Source organism: Sarcophilus harrisii, chromosome 4 (genome assembly GCF_902635505.1).
Source record: "Sarcophilus harrisii chromosome 4, mSarHar1.11, whole genome shotgun sequence".
NCBI classification, from domain to species: Eukaryota; Metazoa; Chordata; class Mammalia; order Dasyuromorphia; family Dasyuridae; genus Sarcophilus; species Sarcophilus harrisii.
In genome coordinates, this window is record NC_045429.1 from 384,525,843 (window position 1) to 384,544,211 (window position 18,369).

Sequence of the window (18,369 nt, forward strand, 5' to 3'; positions counted from 1 at the left end):
AAACTCTGGTGGAAACAACACACAAACAACTATTACAAACAAAATATATACAGGAAAAATTGAAAGAAGGCACTAAGGTTAAGGAGGACTGGTAAAAGTTTGTTATAAAGAGTGGAACTTTATCTGAGACTTGAAGAAAGCCAAAGAAGTCATTAAGAGGGGATAAGACTTAAGAGAGTTCTAGACATGGGGGAGAGTCAGTGAAAAATCATGGAATCTGGAGATAGAATGTCTTGTTAGAAAACAGCAAGGAGTCCTGGATCAAAGGATCACAGAGACTGTAAGGGGTAGAGAGGACTTTTGAAATCATCTAGTCCAAATTAATTCATTTTTCAGATCTGGAGACCGAAGCCTTGAGTAGTGAAATGGAATGAGCAATATGATGTAGTAAATATGGACTGGAAGTCTGTTAAGGACAATGCCTAGGTGAAGGGGCAGGTCAATTCTCCAAGAGCCTCCACAGCTATGAATCATAAATTTGAAAGAGTTGCAAAGCAGCCCTCGCAGATGTTCCTTGTGGATTGGAAATGAAATAAATTGGAGGCAAGAGGGAAGAGGAAAGAGATCAGAGAACACAACTGCCTCTCAGTCTGCTTGTATCATCATCATCCTCTCACATGAAGAGATCCATTTTACAGATCTGAGTTAGACCTCCAGCAGCCATTGGCAAGTGGCTCCCTTATCACAATACAAGTCAAAAGACATGAGTTAGAAAAAAAAAAAAAAAAAACAAACTCTGCTTGTTACCTAATACTTAAAGAACCCTGGGGGTTAATTCATTTGTAAAAACCTAAGGGCTTTGACGATCTCTAAGGACCTTCTGGGTCTAAATTCTATTCATCCTATGGCCCAGGGTGCCAGAGCTGACAGTAGAAAATCTAGAATTAAAATCCTCCAATGCCTGCCTCAAACCTTAAAAAATAATCTTTCAGAGATCATGACAACATTATAGGAATAACACTGAGAAGAGTTAGTGTAAATTAGAATTAAGAGGGAGAGGGGAAAGTCCTTACAGAGCAAAAGGAGAAGCAAGATTATATACAAAAAGGAAATATGATGTAAGAGGAACAAATCACATTGAAGTACACTTTCTAATCAAATTAAAAGAAGAGGCATTTTATTAGACAGTAATTGCATTTATTATCAAGTGATTAAAGCATAAAGTTAACCAGAAAGGTCAGGTTGAAAATTAATTAAATACCTTTTAAAGAATTCCAGAACAAGTTTCAAATAATTTAATGTACTAGAAAGGGGGGTAGAATATTCATAAACCATGAGAAACAAAAAATGGAAGAGTTATGCATCCAAAATGCTTTGCTTATCCATAAAAAGAAGTCAAGATTTTTCAACTTTACCTGACATTCTGAGCCACAGTATCTGGCAACTTTGCACTGAGAACATCGAAGCAGTTTTTCCTTCCTGTTTAAAAAACAAACAAATCTATATTAGAACATAAAAGTTATACATATTTTTCAATGACTTGAACATAACATTAAATGATGAAAGAAAAATGGCACCAATGACATGTCAGTAAGTCAACACATCAGGAATAAACAAATACAAGGACCAGCATTTATTATACATTTACTATGTCCCAACCATCAGAGATTCAAATAAAGGCAAAACACATGCCCAGCTCTCAAGGAGCTCACAGACCAAATGAGGAAAACAACATATAAACAAAAAAGTACAAATAAGATACAGACAAGCTAAATCTGGGAAAATAAACAATAGGAAGGCACTAGCATCACTTTGATTGGTATTGGCTTGTTTGTCTTGCCAGTACCAGGTCTCCACAATATTTCCCATTTTTTATTCATGCCTCTTTAGAAGTTATCTTCTCCCCTATCTTCTCTGCCTTCTCCTATTAAAATGGAAGTTCCATTAGGGTAAGAAATGTCTTGCTTGTTTTATTTATATTCCTAGGGTTAGCAAAATGCCTGGAATATTTTTGTTGTTGTTGGCAGCCACTAGCTGCTTCAATGCACATGCTTAGTACATAGTAAGCACTTAATAAATGCTTTATCTATCTTTCTATTTGGGGAAAAAAAAACGTTGTTTTCTCAGAGCTTTCCTATTAAATTGTTCTAATAGCACCTGCCTTTCCTCTCTCCAAGATATATCCTCTACAGAGCCTCCAAATTTGTGCTAAAACACAAGTATGATATCACTCCCTTGCTCAGAAAGCTTCAGGGACTCCTTATTACCTCTAATATCAAATACAAACCAGCATTTAAAGTACTTCATAATCTGGCTCCAGCCTTTCCAGACTTTTTTCAAAATATTTTTCTTTTTTTTACACACAATGTTTCCGTCAAACTAGCCTACTTACATGTACAAAGGCAGTCTTTGTTATACATGTTTTCATCTCTCAGTTCTCTGCCTCTGCACAGGCTTGCACTCCCTCCTTACCCCTGCCTCTGAGAATCCTTAGTCCCACCCCACAATTCAACTCAAGCTCTACCTTCTGCAGGAGAATTTTCTTGATTCTTGTTCTCCACCTCCCCTGCATTGTAACTGTTGCCCTTCCAAAATGATTTTGTATTTACTTTGTATATATTTCATATCAGACTTCTACATCTATATGCTGTTTCCATCAAAAGGATGTAAGCCTATCGAAGGCAGAAATGTTTTGTTTTTGACTTTGTATCCCTAGCACCTAACATAGTTCCCTTCCTGTCCTTTACAGTCTACCTAACCCAGACATCTCCCGAGTATCTCTCATCTCCAGATCTTTGTATAAATTTTTCTTCATGTATGAAATATACTCCTTCATTCAAAGCACAGTGCAGGTGCTACTTTTTTGCAAGAAGCATTCCAAAATCCTGTGCTTGCTTCCTCTGGCATCATATTACCTTATGTTTACTTGTATCTCTCCCACCACAGAGCAGCTAGATGACACATTAGAGTCAGGAAACCTCATAGCTGAGTTTAAATATGGCCTCAGACACTTACTAGCTGTGTGATCCTGAACAAGTCACTTATTTCCCTCAGTATCCTCATCTGTCAAATAATCTGTAGAAGGAAATGGGAAACCTCTCCAGTATCTTTGCCAAGAAAACCCCAGAAGACAGATAGGCCTGAACAATGACATGTCCCCTTGATATTGCCCAAAGAATGAGCCTTTTTAAAGATCAAGACATTTTTTATTTTTTCTCAATGTATTCCAGAGTTGAATAAACATGGTATAGGCACTTCAACATTTACAGAATTAAAATAACTTGAATCCCCAAAATTATGTCACCCAAATTAGTTGGATAATAGAAATGAAGAAGAAAAGGTGAATTATAAAATGAAAAAATAAGGCTAAGAATGATTAAAAATTAAATTTAGATTGGGATGAGAGGATAAGTATTTTATAATAAAACTATGATGCTCACCAGTCACAAGTTCCTTCTTCACTATCATTTCTTCTTAGAATGAAAAATTTTATTTACTCTAAAAAAACCATAATTGAAAATTCAAAATTCTAAAGATAGAACTAACATAATATTTGCTATCACTTCCAGATCCTTCCTGTCCCCATCACTGTGCAAAATCTTCTGATTCTAGCCTTCTGGTAAAGGGACTATGGATTCGTAGGTAAGATAATGTAAAAATGTTCATTGTTACTAAAAAAAATTCTCCTTTATGATATGTGATAATTATTAAATGAGAGAAATTATTATTAAACAACAAATTAGTACTGGGGAGAAACAGGATTTATTCTCTACTACCCAGCTGCTTAAATTATGGGTTGCAATCCCATATAAGGTTATCATAACTGAATGGGGGGGGGCATAAAATTACGATTATCAATGTTTGGCTTTTATACCTATTTTATAAACATATATACCCCAAGTGACATAAAAATTTCTCCAGTAAAAAGATATTATGAGTGGAAATGGTTTAAGAAGCCCTAGGTTATCAGACTGAGTCAGTATCTAAGACACTGCTGATAATAAGAATGAATTAATTTTCTCCTCTCCACTCACATGAGGAAGTCCAGATCTGAGTTGGAATACATTTTTTGATTAAATTGTCCAAGGCTGGGGGATGTTTTGGAAGTAAATGATAAGATCAAAATTATGTTCTTCAACCCCTCATTTGAATAGGTCCATCTCTCAATATATAATATCCATTTTCTCTTTCTCCCGGAATTCTAACCAGTCAGACTGGAGTTCTTAATCTTGATTGCCACCCTCAGAAACATCCACTCTTGCAAGGACATATAAGCCTTGACTGGGTTTTATGAAGGATCTTTGGCATTCAGAAATGTCATTGGCCCTTTTTATTAATTGTATGTTAGCCTGATTAATCAAGTGATTAATTACTTAGAAACTACATTTCTTGAGCATTTTAACCATCACAGAGATAAAAGAAGAAATCTCTCCAAAAGAAATCTTTCCTGAGTGGAAAATATAGTCAGAATAACTTGGGAAATCTCTCCTACACATATGTTTTAGTCTATATCCTGTCTTAGAACACAAGCCATTATTACACAATTTGTAATAGGGACAAGGATCTTCCCAGTGGCATGGTGGCAGAAATATCAGAAATAGCAGGAAGCTTTGACTCTCTACTACTTGAATATTTCTAGTAACTAACTAGGTGTGTATGTTGATCCAAATCTCAAAAAAGAATTGGCAAATCACGTTAAGGGGATTAGGAGTTGAAAGGGGAATAGGCTGGAAAAATGTGAATGGAACTTAAATTGAGTAACTGGGCTATAAATAGGGCTAGGACTTCAGGGAATTGTTATAGCTCTTTCAGAATGTAAGCACCCAGCACTCATAATTGTAAAAATCTTCTAAGGGATGTTTACCAGCTAGATGTCTTTCTAAGGACCAGATCTTAAACCCAATTCACCCTGGCTCTCATGGGCCAACAATAAATTCCAGGCCAAACCCCAATTGGTCATTGTGTGGTCCTGATTGACTCAGAGCAAATATAAATAGCAATTGTTTCAGTTTTAGCCAGAAACTCTGAGGGTCTTTTCCTCTCACAGACTGGATTTATTTAATGGGTAAAAGAAGACATTCTTTGCTTCGTTTCTTATCTAACCTTAATCACTGAATGGACATCAGTCAAATAGAAATTCTGCTTCTAAGATAAAAATATTCTCATTTCTTGAAAATTGGTAAACATGAAAACTGGGATAATTCCATTCACAGACCCCACAATTAAGTATTGGGGAGCAATCTTACAGAAACATACCCTAATTCAAATAGTTCACATATAATAGCTATTTGAAAATTACCTTTCAAAAGCAGTTTCCAGATAACCCAATGTGATATAAACATAGTAGAATGTGACTTTAAGATCCTAATTTTTTTTTAAAGACAAAATTAGCTTTCGTTATCCCACAGTGTCAGAGGTTGTTGAATTAGCTGTTTGTATTTGTGATCAAAGCATCATACACTGCTCGCAACTGATTAAAACTGAGACCATAACCAAGACAGATTCAATCATTCTAGACTTTCTTCCCATGGTCTGTCACTAGAACAATCTGTTCTTAACTCAGTTCCACAAAGACTGAAGTGTTCTTTTTTCTTACTACAAATGGACAGATTCAGGATGGCTTATGGAAAGACCAAAAATGAGCATGGTAAACTCACATACCTACAATTTGCTGCATCAATGAATTTTAACATAGAAATTGAGCAAAGCAAATAGCATGATGATTCAAAACACTTAAATAATTTACTTCACATTTAATGTATAATATAAATTCCTTAAAATGAGTTATTCATACAGTTTTGGCTTATTTTTATGCATTAAACTACTAAGTAATGCAAATTTAAATTTTCCAATCTTAAAAAATGATAAACTGAACCCAAGAGAAAAGTTGTCAGGATTCAGAGTGGAACCAAGAAGAAAGAATAAAAGAATAGTCTGAGAGAAGGAAATAGCTCCCAGCATTTAGCACAGTGCCTAGAACATAACAGGTACTTAAATGTTTATTGATTAAGTAAATGGAATCCTATAGCCCTATTTAAAACACTAGTGATAGTCAAGTGAAAATTTAATAAGATGTTTATTAATAAAATGTTAATTTAGTTAGATGTTATTGTAATTTAAAGAAAGTGACACAGAAATAGAATAAGGCAGGCACAAAGACCAATTTAATTAATTATTATATGGAAGATATATTTTGCTTGGCCCTAAAGGGCAAAACCAGAAGTGAGTAGAAATTGCAGGAAGGCATATTTCAGCTGAAAATATAATATAAAAAGGAATTTTCTCACAATTAGAGCTGATCGGTAATGATTGACAAGGGTGGTCTTGTAAAGTAGTCAGCTCTCTATCATTTTAGCAGAGATTGGAGGATCTCTCTACAGATTCCTGCATTAGTTTGGAGACATGACAAGATCATCTCTAAGATACCATCCCTGCCATCCCTGGAGGCAGTTTCCATTAAATAAACCAAATCCCAAACTCATTTTGTCCAAAGATGACATAGCTCAAGACCACAAGGAAAAGGTAAATGGGAGACTGCAATATTATTCTGAGTCTCATAAGAAAAGGAAATACTTTAAATGCTACATTTCATATTTTCTTACACTTGCCAGAATCTTTCTCTTTGCAATAATGTTCATATAAGTATCTTCCCTGAATTGGAACCCCTAAAGGGAAAGCAATAAAAAAATTAAGGTGGATTTATTACTAGAATAGGGAAATGAAATGAAATTTTTCATTAAAATACTCACACCATTAAAAGGTATGCAACAATATTCTATTTCCTTATATTCCAGGAGATAAACAGCATATGTATGAACCAGAGTAGATAGGTTCTTAAGGGAAATAAATCAAGAAAGGCAAGCTAAAAAAAAATCCCATTATTTATTCAAACATTGGAGTATGCCAATTATAAAGACAAAATTCTTTTATTGCTCAGTGTCCCAGATAGAGCAGTTCATAGTGAGTGGCCAAAATAAGTTTTCCTCCAATGGTAGGTTTTACCATTTCATTAACTCTCCAATATGAGCAACATATGGGAAGGAAAATAATTGAGGGGGAGAGGGAATATGTATACAGTAACCTTCCTGGGACTAAAGACACCCTTTAACAATCATTAAACCTGAGATCTCCCTACCATCTCTGAAGAAGCTGGAGAATATGGCTATAGAATACACACACAATGTCAAAAAGTTTTTGGTGTATTGGTTGGTTTTACTAAACTATTCCCTTCTCTTCTGATTTTCATCATTATAATAAATGTCCTTAGGAGAACACTTTGGGGTCACATAGGTGATATAAAAAATAAAATAAAATAAAAATAAAAACAAAAGATATCAATAAAATTCTTTTTTAAAAAACACATCTACACACACAAACATACATAAGGTTTGCTGTACCTGAAAAGATTTTCTGAGTAATAAGGTAAAATAAACAATGTCCTCTAAAACCTGAGAAGCTCTTTTTGAAGATCCTTCTTTTTGTCAATAAGATCATGCTAAGATGATGCCCAATGGCAAGGTACCAAAAAAAATGTGAAATAGAATTTAGAGGAATCCTAGGTAATTCACATTGTGGCAAATGCTATCTGGTACAAAACTCATTTAAAACTAAAAAAAGGAAGAAGAATAAACTCATCCATATGACCAAAGCTTATACACAGCATTCCCAGATTGAATAGTAGGCCTTTGGAAGGGAGGGATCTTGGAAGTCCCTACAGATATGGAAACTAAAGTTCAAAAATGTTAAATGACTTGACTAGGATCATCTAGCTAGTGTGAGAAGTCAAAGCTAATTCCAGATTTCTCTGGCTCACAGTCTAGCACTCTATACCCTATACCAAGTTGTCTTGCTCAATCAGAGCCTTATAATGTCAGAGCTGTCACCACAAATGGTGGTAGGTTGGAGTGTCAAATGTGGCTTTAAAAACTGATAGGGAAAAAATGTTAATAATTCAGATTAAACTGAAAAGTGTCTGTACATTCCCCCCCAAAGAACAAGCTGTCAAACATTTACTGTGGGGAAGACCACAGTGACCATCTTTCTCTATCCATTCATTTTATAGCTGAGGAAACTGATAAAGCAACTTGCCCAAGGTAGTAAACGGCAAGCTTGGAATTTGAACTTAGGTTTTCTGTCATTAAAACCAGAAGTTTCTCTATTCACCATGTTTCCTGACCTACATAGTTTTAGAAAGATATTTAAATAATATCTGTGTAGAAAAGGCTTTAATAAGTATTTCCAAAAGAACCAGGATAATAAAATGTCCTAAGGAGAAAAGAGAAGGGGAAGAATATTGTCTACAGAATTGATAGCCTAGCTCTCAAGATGAAAAATTCTCTATATGACCATTTCCTCTTTTCCCCATTTTAGTAGACTGTTAAAAACTCCTTGTTGGCTGGGGCTATTATTATCTCCTCTCTTTAACCTCAGTCCTAGCCTAATACCTGGTACCTAGAAGACATTTAACAAATGTTTTCTGAATTGAACTGAATTAATTAGAAGCATTTAAATAAGGAAATTTTAAAATTATTAGAATAATACCACATCAGAAATTTGGAAGAGATCTTGGAGATCTTGTAGCCTAAACTTTTTATTTTTATAGATGAAGATACTCTGAAAGGATAATTGACTTGACTAGGATAATCTAGCTAGTAAATATCAGAAAAAGAATTTGAATCCAGATTGAAAAAAAATCATATTTTTAATCTTCTTTTCAATTACCTTTGACATTTCATAATCCTGATTCAACTAAAAATATTATTGTCATTTAGCTAAATATTTGATCATTTTCTTACGGAGTATTATGAAAGTGGAATGCTACACTTTGAGGCAGATATTACCTAAAAGAAAGATGTGCTTTTCTATCCCAAGGTAGTGCAATTACCAGGGACCAAATTAAATACAAAGAAAAATGTCATACCTAATGATCTCCATTTACTATAAATATATGCAAAGAATTGAATAGCATATAGGGATTTTTCATTCCTGTTTCGAGGTGGTAATTATGTTGTTGTGGGCCCAAAGGCCTTTTTAATATTAAAGAGATACATCTCTACAATCCATCTCTGTATCTTTCTTTCTTTCTTTTTTTTTTTTTTAAAGAAATCCATAGATGGGATTTAAAATACTTTAGATTTAGGTGCAAGAAAAGTAGATTTGATTATGTGCTATCTTTGGATGAAAAGAACAACATGTACACTTGTCATCTGTTTTCCACTCCATTTTCCAAAATATAAAGTACTACCTTCTGTATATACCAGGAAATGACCTATTACTGATATAAAATATATCTCTCACAGTAAAGCTACCTGTACACAAGTAGATCATTAGCTAATTACAGTAATCATCAAAATTAATACTAAATTAGAAGAAGGAACAAAAATTAGAAGACATTGCATACAACTGTAAGAGCTTCTACCTGAACTATTGAATGAGCTTTTGATATCAAAAACTGACAAATGGAAGAAGGAGAAGATATTGACCTTGATTATGATTGCTTTCTATAAAAAGTTTAACTGAAATAAAAATTACTACAATGAAAAGGTCAAGAAGAGGGAGAGATTAGTTTAGAATGCAAATATTCTTATAAATATAATGGAGAGAAAAAAGAATAAAGTAAAAAATGCATAGCAGAGAACAAAAGAAAACGTACAAGGAAGCAAATGTCTTCTATTATATATATATATATATATATATATATATATATATATATATTATACATGCTTTCTTGAAATGGAAATTTATTGTTATATATTTTGAGTCCTCCCGGATATTTTATTGGGTATATAACAATGTATTTTTTCTCTTTTGTTTTTTTCTTATTCTGTATTTGTTTTAAGTAAATTTTTAAAATTTAAAAATATAATGGAGAATGATGATAGAAGATCACACACAGGATTACCTTATTTTTTAAAAAGTGAAAATAGTGGAGGTTCAAATAACTCTATGAAAAGCTTGATGGGAGACTTTAGTATTTGCTGGCTAGGAAAAAGTATTTGATTCAGTGAAGCAAAATCCAGCTTCAAAGGCTCTCTTCCAACAAGGAGTTTCTCACAGTTATATTAAGGTCATAAAATATTCTTTGATGAATGCAACCATAGAGATAACTTTTTCAATGATATTTTGATTATAAACACCAAGTAAGGGATAAAACGGATTCTAGAAATGATAAACTGACATTCAAGATAAAATGTCCTATATACACGAGTATGTCCTTCCCCACCATTCCAGTAGAATGTAAGCTCCTTGTAGTCAAAGGCCCCTTCTCACTATCATGAAAGATGTCCTGTTTAATTTCCAAAGAGAAAAAGGATTATCTATAGATGTAAATTATATTTTCCTGATTACATCAAACTCTCAAATATTATAAGGTCTCTATAATGACATCCGCTTAAACAATGTATACAAGAAAAATTTAATGGATCAAAAATTCCTGTTGTCCAGAATAGCACACTGCTAGCTCAGACAACAGTCCATTGAATTGGCACACATATCTAGGAGAGGCAGATGAACAATGAACTGGGCCCCTAATTAAACAGAAGAGAGAAAAATGCTTTGCACTTAGGAAACTGCATAGTAGTACTTTTAATGATTCCCTCAAAGATCCAATACTATCTAGTTGCAATATTGGAACACCACAATCTTCTAAGAATCAAAATTATGTGTGAAAGCAATGGAAAGATATTTGATGGATTTAAATAGGATGTAGCAACTTTTTAATGGTGATTTAAATACAAGTACCTAAACTATATATTCAGTACACAGTAGGCACTGAGGGAAAAATGCTTATCAAGCGAATGTTTTATTCAGTATCTATGAGAATGTCTTTCCTGCATATATCAATAAAACTTGATAACCTTTTCTAAAATCATGTCATAGAGACTCTCAAATTCTCAAATGGACATGAGGTCTATTTGTACAGGTATCCCCAAATGGTAGATTGTATAGATAATTTGCCTCAAACCCAAGAATACTTGGATTTAAGTATTGCCTCTGATCACAAATTGACTTTATAACCTCAGACAAGAAATTTAATATTTTGATCCTCTAGGTGATTCCACAACACTACCATTTAGAAAAGGTATTGTCCTGCATTGGTAGATGAAATCCTTCATGAAATGTTGTTCCCTTTACCAGAGAAATCACAGACTTAGTCCCTCTACCTATTCCTAGACACTCTAACAAGGCAAATCATAACCGATACATACCCTACCCATTAAGCCACCCAATGTACCAGAGGACTTCTTAGGTTTCTCTTAACACCATAAGGATACTAATAAAGTACATCAGCTGTCTATAAGTTATCCATTGTTTCTGCTATATAACTAGTTCATCATCTTTGTTTAAATATTTCTTTGGTAATCCTTTATTCTGGTTCTCCTCGATTCTTCTTAGTATGTTATAGGCTGCACAGAATCACCATAAGCCTTTCTAATGTCCCCTGGGTAGGCCCCTGGTTAGTATTCATTTTTTTCATATTTTAGAAACCATGGTGTTCCATATTTTGCAAGTAAGCATTTGATATTATGCTAGATACTACAGGGATCTAAATATCTGTATATTACAAGATTCCAGGTCTCCAACAACTTATAGTCTGCTGGGGAAGGTAAAGAAAATACACAGATATAAAAATAATATGAATCAATTTATGATAAATACCATGAATGGTACACAATTATCCCTTCTACATGGTAGGTATCAAGAGCATAGGGCACTCAATCTGGAAAATCTGCACAAAAATTTTTGACCTTCCTTTCCTATCAGAGATGAAGTCTGAACTATTATGACATTGTATAATATCAACATATTTTATCTTTCAATGTTATACATATTCTTTATGCATTTCTATTTCTGAACTTTTTCAGTATAGTCTGCTGGATGTCATATGTTATCTGTGGCTTCCACAAAACTCCCCCCAAAATTCCCATTTCCATAATATATTGAAACTGAGATGAGAAAAGTCATGATGTAGAAGGTATAACCATAATTGGAGCCACAGAAGTTTGGGAAAGAGGGAAATGATTTCCAATTGACAAAATCAGTAAAGACTGCATGGAGGAGTTGACAAGTTTACAATACTCAACATTAAAGAAAACAAATAAACTCTTATACAATCTGCCTAAAGAAGATCCCAGTTAAATGTAGTTAAGGTTCTAACTACATTTTTAGATCACTTTCAAGATCATTGAAACACTAAGTGCATTTTTAAACATTTACAATGTGCCAACTATTTTAGTAAGTGCTGAGAATATAAAATATACATAAGACAATCCCTGCCTTCAGGAAGCTTGTATTCTAATGAAAGCACATAAAGGGAGCTGGAAAGCCTAAAGTGGAAAGAAAGTAGAGAAATTTAGAAATCGTAGCTAGAAAGTAAAATGCAGGCTTTGATCTGTATAGGATAGGAGAAAAGGAAACATCTCTCAAAAACCAAGAAGATTTGATTCCAAAATTCCAGTAAGAAGGAGGTGTTATTGAAGGTTAGAGTAGAAATGGCATAATTTGGAGTTGATAACTAGGAAGGGCCATTGATTTAAACAAAAAAAAAAGCCCTTATTCTCAATTAATTGGATTCCCTAAATACATACATTCTCAGGAAATTTATTTATAGATTGCTTAAATTCAAAAGTAAAGCAATTTTTTTACACACTGAATTTTGCTTTAATCTCAAATTTCAACTAATATCTTGCATGTTTCACTGCTTGATTTATTAGCTGAAGTTATTTTTCTTTAAATTAGATCAGAATAACAAGCTGCAAATTTGTCTAATTCAAGAAGCTTTAGCTTTAAAATATTAAAAATGTTTACTTGAATGTTTCATCTGCAGAAATCAAAATTAGAGCAGATTGGTATATCTTCAATAATATTAAAAGGCAATTACAACCACTAACATTCTGTTTGCTTTAAAGGAAGCAATTGTCTGTTGCAAGTTAAAGAGGCAATTAACATTTATAAGAGCACAGAGCTAAACTTTCCTCATTATACTTGGAGTATTTCTCTATGAAAAGACACATTCTATGCTACAGGTCATACTAATAGCTATTAATCTAAAATTGGTGATTTGGGTTACTGGGATAAAAATGCCTTGTACTTGTTTGTCAGGCACAGCACATTCACTTAGACTGAAGAAATGTAACTGATGTGTATTCCTAAAAAGGAAGTTGGGCCATTGACAGTGTTCAAATTTCTAGAAATCTAGAAAAAGCACAAGTGTCTGAATAGCACATGAGTGTATGGTAAATCTCAATAATACCTTCATTTTTTGCTGAGTTTTCTTGAACATAAAAATAAACATAACGAGAAATTTTTTTAAATCAAAAATCTGCCATGCAATGAAATCATATCTCTTCTGGAAAGATTCTGACATAAATATTAAACATACAAACAAGTGTGCCACATCACTAGGCACAAGGAATAATTTTTTTTAATTATATTCATTCCTTTTAAGGTAAAAATTTCAAAATAATGATCATGATTTCCTCAAGGGCTTCTGTTTAATTTGATCCAATGTTTTCCAATGACTTCATATATTTGTGTGTTCATAGTTACTTTTATATTGTCTCTTCCCCATTAGAATAGAAACTACTTGAGAGAGGAGATTTTTGTGTGTGTGCATTTTTTTGTTTGTTTGCCTTTCTTTGTATCTCCAGTTAGTATGCAAGTCAAGATGTCACACTCATGTCTTCACTAGTACTCTTTCAGAGAAATGGACAAATAATAACAGTTCATAGCACAGCACCTCACATTGAGGAGTGCTTAATAAAATGTTTATTGACTGACTACAGGTTTTTAACCCTAGTGCCTAGTTAGAAGAAAAATTTTGTTCCAGTGGATGAATTTATGTACTTTCTTTTCTCAGAAAATGAAAATATTCTTAGATTAAACTCTACAATCTCCAAAGAATTAAAACTCAGTATCTACCAGAGGCTGATAGAGATACCCATCGTAGATAGGAGCAAGCTACACCATGTTATAAACAATGAACTATGAATAAAAGATGTCATATGATCATAAATTTCAAGCTGGAAAGGCTCTAAAAGATTGCCTATGCCAAAATACTTAGTTTATAGATAAGAAAGCTAAGACCCATAAAGATGTGGTTATTTAATCAGTCACACAGGTTATAAGCAGCAGAAGAGGATTGGCACCTGGGTCATTTGACCTTCCAGCAACCGGACCACCATGTTTTTTTTCCTTTTGTACTATGCTACATTTCCATCATTAAAGAAATATATGCTTGAAAAAGCATTGGTTGAAGAGCTGAGAGGGGAGTCAGCCCATATGCTATACAAGCTGGGGTGTCTTAGACCAGCAGCTCCCTGTTTAATTTTCAATGTGAGCACATTTGCTTCAGAAATCCCTACAAATCAGGGTTTGATCTATTGGTTTTTTGATTGTCTAGATTTTTTAAAATGTTAATAATGAAGATTAAATTTTAAAGTGTACAGTGAGTATTTCCTTCTCCTTCCCCAGGGGGTCTAGTCGTTAAATATTTAACCACTACAACCTTGTATTGCTCTATAAACAATGCTTGATCTTAACAAGCGTTCAATAGAAGGTTCAAGGAATGAAGTTATTACCAGACTGAAGGCATTGTGACTAGAGGCTAACAACATGAACAACAACAACAGGTTTTTATGTAGTGCTTTAACATTTGCAAAGTATTTTACATTCTTTCTTTACACTGAAGCCTCAAAATAACCCTGTTTATCAGTGTCCTGATGATCTCAAGTTGGAAAAGCAAGGAAGGCTCCTAGAATTGTAGGTGGACCCCTTGTGACAAAAAGGAAAAGAAAGATGTGGATAAGAAAGCTATAGGAAGAGCACCCAGGGGTAGGCTGTAATTTCTATCATGGCAGGAACTATCCACTTGAGTAAGATCAAAGATTCATTTGAGCACTCAAATACTGAGTTTTTTATAGATTTGTAATTTGTAATTTGATCATCTGATTCCCTGATGACAGAATGTAATAAATGAAGTATTCCTTTTTTTCCCCCAATAACATTTTACTATAACTTAGAGTCTGATTTGTCTAATTAATGTAATATACCTATATCAGCTACCTTGTAGTGTCATCTTGTAAGTAGTTTCTATTCTGTTTTCTTCTTAAGCGTTTTTGTATTAATTATCTCCAGTCACTTAAACAACATTAAATATACACTTTAAACAAATACATCAGAGTAAAATCTCACTGTTATGCATGGTCAAGCTCTATGACAGAAAAGGTTCCCTAAAACTCAGCAGAGAGGGTAGGAGCCCCAAAGGTTTCACTGGTCTAGTAATGCTTTTGCCAGGGCCAACAATTGAACAATCAATAAATTGAACTACATTGATTAAATATTTAGAATATTTCAGGTACTGTCCTTTTCATCAATGAGCTTTCATTCTCCCCCTTTATGCCTTTGTACTGGTTATTCTCTTTGCCTATAAATTCATCCCTCCTTCATAGAGTCCTCTAAGATGCTATTTAAGCACTATCTTTTTTGTTGTTGTTCATCCTTCATTCTCAAAGAGAATTAATGACATCACAAGGGTGCTTCTTGACTTGCTCATTAATTTAGAAAGGCCAAGTTCATTCACTGCATTCCAAGCCATTGCCAGTTATCTTGATTTCTACACTAAGCCCTTCCTAGCTTCTCCCAGATGTCAGTGCCCCAGATGAGATGGGAGAATGTAAGTGGTTATTTATTATTATTTATTACATAAAAAGCACAAGAGATGTTAAGAAATTTGTTTGCTGATCGTTTTTGTTCTTATCTGATAACATCTTCATCATCTCTCCTGCATCTTCAGTTTCTCCTTCTCTATTGCCTCTAACCACAATCTTTATCTAAAACAAACATACCTTCCCTTGATCCTATCAAACTCTTCCTTAACTTTTTATTAATGCTATAAATATTTTATATACCCTTCAGCAAAATTTAAGTTTGTTGAGCTAGAGATTCTTTATCTGTACTTTGGATCTTCAGAGACTAGCACACACAGTAGCACTGAAAAAGTGATTGATAAGTTGATACATTCTAATTGGGAAAATAACAAAAATATATCAACAAATTATATACCAAGTATATGTAGAAAAGGTAAGAAGGGGTAAGGGAGAGTACTAGTATTTGGGGGATTAAGAAAGTCCCTATGTAGGAGGCAGAGTTTTAACTGAGCTGGGGATTCTAAAAGACCTATAGAGATGATGATGATGATGACGACGACGACGACAACTACAATGAAAATGACAAGGACCACAGTAGTGGTGAGTTTCAATGATCAGCTGCACAATGAGGAATTTCATAGTCAGAGCTCAGAGAAATCCAACCAATACGGGAAAGTGAGGCAGATAAGAGAAAATAAGGTAGTCACCAGAATTACAAAGACAAATTTAGACAGCAGAAATGAAGAGTATGTCACAGATAACAGTCTAGTTAGATAATGAGACATGCTAAGAGCTATAACATGACAGAGAACATGTCAGAGGTATACTGCAGCCAACCAGCCACAGATCCTCTATACAGAGCAAGTATGAATTCTCTATTGACCCTATTTGGCTTAGAGGATCCCTTAAATGGCTCAACTGGAAGATCAGAGTGTGAATGTGCAACAATCTACACAGAGAAAAAGCACAAGAGATTTAAGAAATTTGTTTGTTTATCTTCCTTTGTTCTTTTCTGATATACTCATCCTCTCTCCTGCATCTTCAATTTCTCCCTCTCTATTGCCTATAAATAAACATACTTTTCCTTGATCCTATTAAACTCTTCCTTAAACTACATGAGTTTCTTCCCTTCACTACCAAAGTCTGGTCCTCAGATCCCTTTAGCTTTCCAAGAGTCTCACAAATCCTAAGTGTCTTTCCAAGAACAACTTTGATAATTCACCATTCATAGAAACATTAAGAAAAAAAATAGAGATTGATTTTTCAAAAGAAAATTTTATTCATTACATAACACTATAGTATCATGAAGTTTTAAAATGTTTACCAGGACACATTTAAATAAATTAGTGAGAACCCTAATTCTAGTTTGGGACAGGTAGATGGTACAAGGAACAGAGTACTGAGTTTGGAATCAGGAAGACTCAACTTTCTGAATTCCAATTTGGCCTCAAATACTTCCTAGCTGTGTGACCCTGGAGAAGTCACTGTTACCTGTTTGCCTCAGTTTACTCATCTATAAAATGAGCTGGAGAAGAAAATAGCAAACCACTTTAGTGTCTTTGTCAAGAAAATCCTAAAAGGGATCATGAAGAATTGAACACAACTGAAAATGACTAAACAAATGTTATAGCTGTCTAATAGCAGTTTTATTCTAAATAGTTTTTGAGAGAACATATGATATGCAACCTCCGATGTTTTTCTTCTTTTGTAGTGGTTGAGAAAATAGCAATGACCAGAATAACTGCTAGAATAATACTTTAAGGTTTGCAAAGCAACATATCATACTTCAGGTGACCCTCAAAATCATCCTGTGAAGTAAATGCTATTATTATCCAGATTTCTCAGAGGAGAAAACTAAGGTAAACAGAGGTTAAGTGACTTGCCCAGAATCACAAAGCTTGCATGTAACCGAGGCAGAATTCAAACTCAGGACTTGTTAACTCCAGGTCCAGCACTCTTTCTACTATTCTGCCTTGTTGTTCATAGATGACAGAACTGAGAATCCTGATTCTCTAAGATAAGTTATAAAATTTGGACTGTGAGCATATTTAAAAAGAATAGGATGTGCTTCTTCAAGAGGATATCAAACATTTTGTAATGGAAAGTACCTTAGCCTACAAACACCTGACAAAGAGCTATGGCAGCTATAGGCATCACTAGTCAGTTCATGGGGAAGCTGGGTGGCTCACTGGATAAAGCCAGACTGGAATCAGGAAAACCTAAATTCAAATTTCATTTTGGACACATAGAATTTAAGAGATCCGAGGATATGAGTTCATCTTTTTTTTTTTAATTAAAGCTTTTTTATTTACAAAACATATGTATGGGTAATTTTTCAACATTGATCCTTGCAAAGCCTTCTGTTCCAAATTATCCCCTCCTTCCCCTAGCCCCTCCAAGATGGCAGGTAATACAATACATGTTAAATATGTTAAAATATCTATTAAATCCAATATATGTATACATATTTATACAGTTATCTTTCCGCACAAGAAAAATCAGATCAAGAAGGAAAAAAAAAACTGGAAAAGAAAACAAAATGCAAGTAAACGACAACAGAAAGAGTGAGAATGATATGTTGTGGTGCACACTCAGCTCCTATGGTCCTCTCTCTAGGTGTAGATGGCTCTCTTCATCACTGAAAAACTGAAATTGGTTTGGTTCATCTCATTGTTGAAGAGAGCCACATCCATCATAATTAATCATCGTATAGTCTTGTTGGTCTGTATAATAACCTCCTGGTTCTGCTCATTTCACTTAGCATCAGTTCTGCAAATCTCCC

At 34.0% G+C, this 18,369-nt stretch overlaps 1 protein-coding gene across 1 annotated transcript in view; it reads right to left on the bottom strand.

The window, feature by feature from the left end:
- The window catches only part of SMYD3 (SET and MYND domain containing 3), a 961,044-nt gene that overhangs the window by 782,135 nt on the left and 160,540 nt on the right, over positions 1–18,369 (bottom strand). The window contains exon 2 of the mRNA XM_023502028.2: positions 1,356–1,419. Within this exon, the coding sequence (XP_023357796.1) occupies positions 1,356–1,419 (64 nt within the window). The remainder of the gene's footprint in view (positions 1–1,355; positions 1,420–18,369) is intronic.